This window comes from Rattus norvegicus, chromosome 1 (assembly GCF_036323735.1).
Source record: "Rattus norvegicus strain BN/NHsdMcwi chromosome 1, GRCr8, whole genome shotgun sequence".
Classification (NCBI taxonomy): Eukaryota; Metazoa; Chordata; class Mammalia; order Rodentia; family Muridae; genus Rattus; species Rattus norvegicus.
The window spans coordinates 218,103,901-218,115,197 of NC_086019.1; the positions used below are offsets into that span (position 1 = coordinate 218,103,901).

The 11,297-nt window shown below is 45.6% G+C and overlaps 1 protein-coding gene and 1 long non-coding RNA gene across 12 annotated transcripts in view; one reads left to right on the forward strand and one right to left on the reverse strand.

Moving 5' to 3' along the window:
- Stx3 (syntaxin 3) overlaps positions 1-10,965 on the reverse strand; it is a 174,169-nt gene extending 163,204 nt beyond the window's left edge. For 10 of the 11 annotated variants that reach the window (XR_010058290.1, XR_010058289.1, XR_005492999.2 and 7 more), the window contains exon 1: positions 6,460-10,965. Coding sequence is in view for 8 of the 11 variants with exons in the window: in XM_063275258.1 (XP_063131328.1) it covers positions 6,460-6,489 (30 nt within the window). In the remaining 3 variants the exon portion in view is untranslated. The remainder of the gene's footprint in view (positions 1-6,459) is intronic. The other variant, NM_031124.2, reaches the window with a different exon arrangement.
- On the forward strand, positions 533-3,429 carry LOC134485205 (uncharacterized). The gene is made up of 2 exons (XR_010063203.1): positions 533-726; positions 3,121-3,429. It is a non-coding gene; the product is annotated as an uncharacterized LOC134485205 (long non-coding RNA).
- Positions 10,966-11,297: the final 332 nt, after the last annotated feature.

Here is an 11,297-nt window from a genome sequence, read left to right on the forward strand (position 1 = left end):
ATACATGGACTGACCCTGGACTCTGACCTCATAGGCAGCAATGAATATCCTAGTAAGAGCACCAGTGGAAGGGGAAGCTCTGGGTACTGCTAAGACTGAACCCCCAGTGAACTAGATTGTTGGGGGGAGGGCGGCAATGGGGGGAGGATGGGGAGGGGAACACCCATAAGGAAGGGGAGGGGTGAGGGGTTAGGGGGATGATTGCCCGGAAACCGGGAAAGGGAATAACACTCGAAATGTAAATAAGAAATACTCAAGTTAATAATAATAATAATAATAATAATAATAATAATAATAATAATAAAAAAGAATCTGTGGAGTCAGGGAAGAAAGCAGAGAATGCAGGGCTAACATATTTAGCTCGGGAAGCTTCTCCATTGTGATGACACCTTACGGGATGAGAAGGATTTACCAGAGGAAAAAATGAGGTAGCTGGGTTTTCACCTATGTATCCCCATGTCTGTCTGTTATTGTCTTTCTGATCAAAGACAGCCTCTGTGACATCCTGGAGTGGAATTTTAATAAAGGGAATGCCTTGGAACTCAATCACCATGGGGATGAATCAGCAACTTGGCTTCATGAACAAAATTATGGATTCCTTGAGTAAATGTTCTACTCCAGTCAGGAGTCCTCACCAACCACAGGGAGTGGAACGACAAATGCCAATCCTGATATGAATAAGGAATGTGTAAGAGCCAAGCTGATGCAGACCAGCAGGCAGAGAAAGTATGATATGTGACTACTGTGCAGAATACTGGGTACTGGGACCCCAGAGGCCTTATTGCTTATGGGAAGAGGATACACAGTACAGTGGGAAGTGGTCAGATACGGTGTGGGAAGATGACCCAAAAGGCAAAACAAACCCGTTCATTCTTGATCCCATCACTTCCAGGCTAAGCATGCATGTCAGTCAAATCTAACCATCACATGCCTCACCTGTAAAAGGGAAATGACATGTGCCACCACCTCTCCTTGTAGAATGGACATGACTGTGGGAAAGGTGTGCCAGGCTCAAACTGAAGTCCTGGACAAAAATAATCTGCTCAATAGGAGAGACTTGCAGTAGTTCATATGACAAGTCGCCAGTCTTACTTACACAGACGATGTAGAATACAAAGTGTAATTCATTAAGAAGCTAGTGAAGCTGGGTGCAGAGGTGCACGACATTAACTCCAGCACTTGGAAGGCAAAGGTAGGCAGATCTCTCTGAGTTTGAGGCCAGCCTGTTCTAAATAGTGAGTTTCAAAACAGCCGCCACTATAATGTGAGACCCTATCTTGAAAAAAAAATGAAAAAGAAGTTAACGGAAGGTGGCTTCAAACCTACTCTGTAGCAATAAAATTTTTAAAAATCACTAACTTACTTAGTTGCAAAACAACACATAGCGGTGGGACTGGATGGAGAGTATCCTAGGATGCGGCTAGGGAGTGACTGTGGGTGAAGAATGAGCCTGGGGAGTGGGGCAGGAGCAACAATGGTCGGAAGGAAACACTGGGAGGAGAGAGGACAGCATGGGCACACTCCTGCCAGTCCCCTAACCTCCCCCAAGCTCACAGGAATAAAAATAAAATTAATCCCCTTCTCTCCAAGCATTTCTCTCTGGCCTCCAGCTGATGGGTCTATAATCCCTTCTCAATCCCTATCACTCTCATTTCTGCTTCTGTCTACTCACAGCAAAACATCCCTCCCAGGAAATGAATCCTCCCCGGCAGAGAGGAGATGGGGAAGGAGTCCAGAGATGTTAGAAAACCTATTACTAAAAAGAGAAAAAAAAATCTCAACAAAGGGCAAGCTGGTCTGTTAGGATTCCTTATGATCCAAGGCACCTGGCAGTGGGTGGGACTAGGCAAGCACTAGGCAGCCCCTTATTTCTGACAGGATTACCACATAGCATTACCCTAAGAAACTTTGTTCCTTAGAGACACTGAACTTCCTGTGGAGAAGGACAAGTGCAGGCTGAGGTATCAGCAAAACCAAGACAGGCAGAATAAAAGGCCAAGATAAGGTTACAGAGTGACTGATCCATTACTGTTCCCTGATGGTCCTGGTCTTAGAAGGTCCAACACATCCAAGTCATTTCAGTTTTACTTAGTAGGTCTGGGAGGATGGGGGGCGGGGGGATGCCAAAGTCTTGACCTTGATACTATACATCATTGGCTGCTCTGTTTTCATTATGAGATTTTGATCTCATTTCTCTTTCCAAGTAGTACATTTGTTTACCCTATTTGACCCATATTCTTTAAAATAAGGACTTAATACAATAATTCTGTCAAACCTTGTATGCAGCAAGATACATAAGGTTCTAAAATTTCTGAATATGATGGCTAGGATGTAGTGTGAAAACACACACACACACACACACACACACACACACACACACACACACACACACCCCTCTGATGTTACAATGCATATCTTTATGTTCTTAAGGCTTTGTTTACCAAATGCACTCGCCAAAGAGGGATTACATGAGAAAATCTAGGATCCATGTGTTCTTCCAAATAAATTCTATTTACATTTGAAGAGACTATATTAGATTTGAAGAGGGATCTCCACTCAAAAACTACTGCTGGGAATGGCACCCCAGACTTAACTCCTACCTCCCAGAGGGCCAGTCCAAAGGGTCTTCCTGTGGTCGCTTCTATCTCAAGAATTACACGTCATGCTGTCTAGTCCTCTGTTCTTTCTACCCAACTGTGAACCTCCTAAGCTCTAGAAACGAATGTTGCTCACCAATATATCCCAACACCTTCTGCAGGGCCCGGCATACAATCGGCAGTTAGTAAATGTTTACTGAGTAAAAACAGGACCACACAAAAGGTTCCTGGGTCGGGAACTGTCCGACAGATTCAAAGTTCAGTTACTGAGAGGTGTGTGAGAAGAACAGGAGGGCGGGGTGCAGACACTGCACATTCCCAGCAAACTCGGAGATAAACAAGAAAACGCTGATGGCAACCCCTCAGGGGGAGCAGTCAGGAGATAAGCTAAGCCAGGTCCTGTGACCACAGCCTTAGAACCGTGTGTGGTTTAGGGTGGACATTGCTCCCAGGGACCTAAGTGTGGACAGTTCCCATGCACTGTTAGATGGCCATCACAGATTATCTCATTTCACCTGCACAGAGACCCGGAGGGAAAGACCGATGATCACCTTGACAGGTGAGACTCTGAGGCTCCAATCCTTGTGGACTCCAGAACAGTAAGTCAGAGAACACTGACTAGAACTTCACAGAACCGGACTCCTGGGGTTCACGGTGGCCTTCAATCTCCTTACTTCATCTTCCCTCCCTCAAGAGATGCTCAAATTCCTACAGCAATCAACACCTCAAAAGTCTTCCTGACTGCCTCTCAGGCTGGATGAATCTATTCAGCAGGCCTGCCCAATCTAGAGCAACTAATTACATTTTTTAAAAAAATTACTTTCTTAAAGAATTCAGATTTCTAGCCCCTGTCTTTCCCTGTTATCTACTCACAGTGAGACTAACCTCAAGCACATGACACAGTCCCAGCTATCTGAAGGCAGCCATCGCCCTCTCTCCCCTTGGTTTAGAAAGACATTGCACAGGCTGCTCAATGGGAAATGTATTGCACCCAGATTAGCAAATCTTTTTTGTAGATAATGGGAATCAAAAACAGATCATACCCTATCTTATTACCCAAAAAAAGGTGGTTCCTGGGTAAGGGACAGTGTAGAGAAATGGGGTGATACAACCCAGCATTGCTGATAATGCTCAGAAACCTCAACATTATTCACAGAAACCATTATTAGTGGCAAAGCATGTTTTGAGACCAACCGAATTTCTATTCTACAAAGGAAGCATCAAGGAGCTTACAGACGAGTGTACCTACTACTGATGCTTTGCTAAATAGTCATACTATCAAGCCGTCTTGCAAGTAATTATTGTCCATGTCTATAGATTAGGACTGTCCTTAACCTTGATCAAAGCACCTTCTATGTACAATGGGGCGGCAACAGACTCCTAACTGCTCAGTGCTGAAAATGAGTAGTTCAGTGTTCAGCCCTAGATGGGGTATTTCTGCTATCACCATCCGGATTCTTGAGCTATGGTGAAGAGGAGGCAGAAAGAACTGAAGAGCCAGAGCATGGGGAAGAGCGGTGTGAAATGCTGTCTTCTGGATACAACATGGCTATAGCACATCGAAGTTGTGAATGCTGGCACAAAATCCAGTCACTTGACATTCTAGCACAGATTGGGGAGGGTTTGAGAGACTCCACCCCAAGTGAGGAGCTATTGGCAGTTGATGGCTTCCAGGAAAGGAGGGAATCATTTTTCTTCCTTCTGGAGTGTGTCCCCTTGGCAGGCTACCCATGACCTGGTAGATGGCCCCATACTAATTTGCATATAGGAAGTCCTTACTAGACTCAGTTGGTTATGTAAAATTTTTAAAGAGGAACAGAAAAGAGAAGACATGAGGGTACAAGACTGTTAAGTGTATTGGAGGTTATCTGAGGATAGTGGAGGGAGGATTTGGGTCAGATATGATCAAGATACATTATATCCGTGTATAAAATTGTCAATAAATAAGTAAAAATAATCAAGAAGAAGCAGTGGCAGCAGCAGCACATAGGTGGAGTTGCAAAAGGATCCCAGCTATTAAGTGTCAAGGCTTCAATTAGAGAAGCCTTTGAACCTCAACCCTGTCCTCTTTGTATTGCACTGCTCCAAAACAGGACAGTGACCTCCCTATGGTTTTAGAACACTACCATAATATGGCACCAGCTAGCATCTCGCTTGCATTAGCCCTGTTTTACAAGAGGCTAAACCTGAAGGGCTGAAAGGCAAAAGAGCTTGTTCCAGTTCCCTGGAAAATGCCTTATACTTGGAACTCAAAGCTCACTTAAGACTACTTTGTTGACAACCAACTACTGCAAAGAGACAGGGAGTATCTTAGTCTAGAAATAGATTCCCTGACTAGTGAAAGGGAGTCGCCTCTGCCGGCTGTTAAGCTTTGAACTCTTTTTGATGGAGGGCACCCCTCCCATCCAGAGGGAGCTCCACCAAGGTTCCCCAACTACAAAAGAAGTAGTTTGCCCGCCAGTTAACCAGGATGCCCTGAGGCTCAAAGGTGAAAAAGCAAATATGGGGACAGAGGCTGCCTCCCACAATAAGTAACGGTCCCTTCCTTCCCTCCTTTCTCTATCTCCCAAACCTACTCCCCAGCCCAGGATCCAGAGCATGCAAACTGGGTGAGGAAGATCTCATCCATGCAAAGTAAAACAATGACAACACCAACACACTCTCACCAGCATTTCTATTTCATTTCAGAGGGGAGGGATGGGGGAGAAACAGTAACAGTTATTAGCATAAGTCCTAGGGGTCATACAAAGGGCTCTTCTGCAGTTCACTGGCTCTTAGCTTACACAATTACTCATTTTTCAGATAACCAAACTTAAGCTAGGAGTTTAAGGAGTAACCAGTAAGAATAGGGCCAGGACAAAACCCCAGTGCTAATGCAGACTAATACTTCCCTACCGTAAGAAGCTCATTAATCTCCTGGGAAGCCTCAGTGAGACCTTCCCCAGGTCCAGTTTGAGGCCTAAGCTGATTCACTTCTAGGCTAGCTAGGAGGTGGACTCCACTGTTGAGTATCCAGGACCGCACTTTATATCCCATTAACTGGTAGCCTGTATCACTGGGTGGGTTCCCAAAGTTTCACACTAGCCATGCCCCCTAGAATGTAGTCAGTGACTTAGTAAATGAATCTATATTTCAAAAAAAAATGACGCCTCAGCACGTCCCTATGTCAAGTCCCGTTGTGTCATTCAATCTTCATAACAGAAGGAAGGAAGGAAGATTCTCCCTTGACCAACAAGGAAATAGGCTCAAAAGAGTAAGTGACCTAAGCTTTTCAGCTTTTGTGCGGCAGACGACCACAGCTGTCTCAAGGCATTCAAGACAAAATAATTACAGACCACTGAATGGGAGGAGAGGTGCCCATCCCAGCACCTAACAGGCTCAGTGCTCCGGAAGTCACCGGAACTTTCAGCTACTCCCGGGATGGAGTATCCCTGCCCGGTGCTCTGGGAGGAAAACAGAAAGAGGAGGAGGACAGTTTGGGTCACAGTGCCTGGCTGCAGAAGACAGCTGGTGCAGTGAGCCCCCTGACTTTTCCATTAGCCCCGCTGATTTCAAGTACCCGAGTGGGTCCAGCTCTGGAGGAACCCTGTCCAGCTTTAGGGGAGCAGAAGTAGGAGGTTGCGGGCGTCCAGGGAAATCGCAGCTAGGTGATGAATCACCGAGCACATGACCCTACAGGGGAGGGGAGGGTTCAAAACTCTGCGGGATGAGGCGGGGGCTTGGAGAGTGAGGCCTAGCGCGCAGGGTACCCCTGCGGCTTGGGTTAGGGGAGCTAGGAAAAGCCCTTCTCCCACGTCACTTCTCCTGACGGCGGATCCCCGCAGCCCCGGGCCCGCCTGATCCCCAAGCGCGGCGGACTCACGGCCTTCAGCTGCTCCAGTCGGTCCTTCATCCTGGTCCAGGTGAGGGTGGCAGGCGCCTTGTCTCAGGTAAGCGCGTCCCAAGTGAGCGGCCTGGAGCAACTGCGGGGGTGCCGGCCAGGGCGAGAGAGCAGCGCTAGCACGGGCGGAGGCGGGCGGCGGCCGCTCTCGAGGAGGAGCGTCCGAGGCCACCGAGGTCCGCCGCGCCGCCCCCTCCGGCCCCCGCTGGCGCCCTGCTCCAAATCCGGCTGCGAGACAGAGCCGGCTCAGGGCTCGCCCGCCCCCTGGACACGCCCCATACCTGAGCCGCGCCCCGCGCTCCTGCTTAAAGGGACAGCGCGCGCTCCAATGCCGGAAGCATTCGGGGATATCCTCCCTCCGCCGCCCATGAAAGGCAGAGAAAAAAAGAGGGGATCTGTCTGGCTTCGATTTGGCATTTTCCTCACTGTGCTTATTGTCCAGCCATCTACGGACTCGTCCGGTTGAAGACAAGCTGGTGCCTGCTCCCTTGATAAGGCAAAGTGATGATCCCACGATACTCAAGAGATACACTGCCTTAAAGAAAGGACCTGCGAGGTATAGAATCTGCGTGGCCCAGGCTCAGAGACCTGTTCCGGTGAAGCGTAACTGCAGATGAAATGCCCTGGATCTGGCAGCGGCGAGGAATTTGAGGGATTATACTGTTAGTGGCTTTGGGGCCTCTCCTAGACGTGTACGTGGTTCAGTAACCTTTTACTAACAATTTGAATAACTTAAGGAAATCCTGATCCTCTAGAGGACTCAGTTTCCATAGCTAAATAAATTAATCAATAAATAAATCAGAAACTGCTTAGCAATTTGCTGCGAAGCCTGTACAAGAAGTGACTAACTTGTAACTATCTGGCAGGATTATAGGATCTAAAGACGTTTGATTTAGAAAACTTAAGCCCACCTCTCTCCTCCTTGCTGTAAAAAGCCCCGGGATTTGATTTGATTTTTTAGAAAAGTGTGATTCCTCTCACTGCCCTTCCTCTTCAACCATGCCCCTATTCCCCTCCCCTATTTGGTTTTGGGTAACAAATGTCTATCAACCAGTATAGTGGTCAACAATTGGAGCTAGCGAAGACTTGGTCTCAAATTCCAGAAGTATCCTCGGCTTTCCGTTCAATTTTAAAGGCCATAGATACTTTGTTAATTACAACCGGACTTTACCCTCTGCGATGTGCACGTTCCTATTGACTTCCTCTGCTGCCATAAAGATAGTCAAGTAAGGCAGGGCTTGAGCTGTTTGAGCCAACCCTGCGGTTCTTTACTCTAATCCTCTCTCCTGTCTAATCCCGCTCCTGTCCTGATACTGGCCTTGCCCGGACTGCGAAAGCTTCCACGCCCCCGGTGGTCGTAAACCCCAAAGCGGAACCTCCCGCCTAGCAAACACTTGGAAAACTTTCCACCTCCGACCTCTTTCTCCAGCATCAGCCCTTTTGTTCTCTTGTTACAGAATCTCCCTAAATTGCCCAGGCAAGCTTTGAACTTGCCACTCTCCTGTTTCAACCTCTCCCGTAATAGGGGTTACAATGAAAAGCTCCAGAAGTGTAGACATCTGAGATCTCGACAGAAGTCAGGAAAGAGGATGGATTCATTTTGAAACAAGAACACAGGATTCCAGTTAAGGCGCGATTGCTTTCAGGCTGCAAAGATGGCCCTGTGGTTAAGAGCACCGACTGAAGGACCTGGGTTCAATTCCCAGCATCCACATTGTGACACACAGTTCCAGGGGATGCGACGCCCTCTTCTGGGCTCTGCAGAGGTTGACACATGTGATGTACAGATATATGCAGGCAAAAACATTCATAGGAGTAAAAAACAATTCAAGGTCCCAGAAAACTATTTTAAACAATATAAATAATTTCAAAAGGGTAAAATTGTGACCCTCATGCAAATATAAATGAATAATATTTTAACTGCTGCTTAGCTTATTAATGAAGCAACCAGTAAGAGGTTAAATTCATTCAGATCCACAAACAGCAAGACTGCTGAAATGAATAGGTTACTTGATGCAAAACCAGCTCTGGAGAGGTGGGAGAAGAAACTGTGCTTCTTCTGTAGACAAAGTTTTCATTTCCATTAATAGACGGCTGGACAATTGTTATAAGGCAATGAAAAGCATAGACCATTGTATAATCAGAAAGATGCATTAATTAAGGCCACCATAGGATACATAGCATAGAACAGCTTCCTGTTAGTGGTCACTGGTCATTTTAATTTGCTCAGTTTTTCTGTATACTCCCAAGGTAGTATCTTCCATGACTGAACAGTACCAACTCTGTTTAAAAGTTATGATACAGAACACACTTTCTTCCCTATAACTTCTACCATTATTCTTGCCTTTATCCAGACACTTAAATAAAGAAAATCAGAGCTAAGGAGATAGCTCAGTCAGTAAAGTGCTTCCTCCACAAATATGAGGACCTGAGTTCAATTCCCAGAACACATTTAAAATAATAATAATGACGACGACGACGACGACAACGATGATAATCAAACACAGAGATGCATACCAGTAACCCCAGAACTGGGAAAGTGGAAACAGGTAGATCCCTGAGGTTCACTGGCCAGCCAGATTTACCTAGTTGTGAGTTCCAGGCCAGTCAAAAGATATTGTCTCAAAAACCGGGGTAGGGCAGGGGACCACACCTAAGGTAAACAACTTTTTATAATTGGATATCTTGAATTCCATCACCCTTGGAATATTCTATTCTTAGAATTGAGGGAATCCACTCAACACATAGCACTAAGTACATACAATTAAAAGAAGTTGGAGTTAGAGGAGGGCCCAGGAGCAGCAGGTCCGCTGCGTCTGAGACACCGCTGGAACCTGAACGGACTGACCGGATAAATAGTTCTCTGCACCCAAATCCTGTGGGAGGGAGAGCTAAACCTTCAGAGAGGCAGACACGCCTGGGAAACCAGAAGAGACTGCACTCTGCACACATTACTGATTCCAGAGGAAAACACCAAACACCATCTGGAACCCTGGTGCACAGAAGCTCCCGGAAATGGCAGCGCAGATCTTCCTGGTGGCTGCCGCCGCGGAGAGCTCATGGGCAGCACCCCGCGAGCAAACTTGAGCCTTGGGACCACAGGTAAGACCAACTTTTCTGCTCCAAGCGACCTGCCTGGTGAACTCAAGACACAGGCCCACAGGAAGAGCTGAAGACCTGTAGAGAGGAAAAACTACACGCCCGAAAGCAGAACACTCAGTCCCCATAACTGGCAGAAAGAAAACAGGAAAACAGGTCTACAGCACTCCTGAAATACAGGTTTATAGGACAGTCTAGCCACTGTCAGACATAGCAGAACAAAGTAACACTAGAAATAATCTGATGGCGAGAGGCAAGCACAGGAACAATCAACAGAAACCAAGACTACATGGCACCATCAGAGCCCAATTCTCCCACCAAAGTAAACATGGAATATACAAACACACCAGAAAAGCAAGATCTAGTTTCAAAATCATTTTTGATCATGATGCTGGAGGACTTCAAGAAAGACGTGAAGAACTCCCTTAGAGAACAAGTAGAAGCCTACAGAGAGGAATCGCAAAAATCCCTAAAAGAATTCCAGGAAAACATAAATAAACAAGTAGAAGCCCATAGAGAGGAGTCACAAAAATCCCTGAAAGAATTCCAGGAAAACACAATCAAACAGTTGAAGGAATTAAAAATGGAAATAGAAGCAATCAAGGAAGAACACATGGAAACAACCCTGGATGTAGAAAACCAAAAGAAGAGACAAGGAGCTGTAGATACAAGCTTCACCAACAGAATACAAGAGATGGAAGAGAGAATCTCAGGAGCAGAAGATTCCATAGAAATCATTGACTCACCTGTCAAAGATAATGTACAGCGGAAAAAGCTACTGGTCCAAAACATACAGGAAATCCAGGACTCAATGAGAAGATCAAACCTAAGGATAATAGGTATAGAAGAGAGTGAAAACTCCCAGCTCAAAGGACCAGTAAATATCTTCAACAAAATCATAGAAGAAAACTTCCCTAACCTAAAAAAACAGATACCCATACGCATACAAGAAACCTACAGAACTCCAAATAGATTGGACCAGAAAAGAAACACCTCCCGTCACATAATAGGCAAAACACCAAACGCACAAAATAAAGAAAGAATATTAAAAGCAGTAAGGGAAAAAGGTCAAGTAACATATAAAGGCAGACCTATCAGAATCACACCAGACTTTTCGCCAGAAACTATGAAGGCCAGAAGATCCTGGACTGATGTCATACAGACCCTAAGAGAACACAAATGCCAGCCCAGGTTACTGTATCCTGCAAAACTCTCAATTAACATAGATGGAGAAACCAAGATATTCCATGACAAAACCAAATTTACACAATATCTTTCCACAAATCCAGCACTACAAAGGATAATAAATGGTAAAGCCCAACATAAGGAGGCAAGCTATACCCTACAAGAAGCAAGAAACTAATCGTCTTGGCAACAAAACAAAGAGAAGAAAAGCACACAAACATAACCTCACATCCAAATATGAATATAACAGGAAGCAATAATCACTATTCCTTAATATCTCTCAACATCAATGGCCTCAACTCCCCAATAAAAAGACATAGATTAACAAACTGGATACGCAATGAAGACCCTACATTCTGCTGCCTACAGGAAACACACCTCAGAGACAAAGACAGACACTACCTCAGAGTGAAAGGCTGGAAAACAACTTTCCAAGCAAATGGTCAGAAGAAGCAAGCTGGAGTAGCCATTCTAATATCAAATAAAATCAATTTTCAACTAAAAGTCATCAAAAAAGATAAGGAAGGACACTTCAT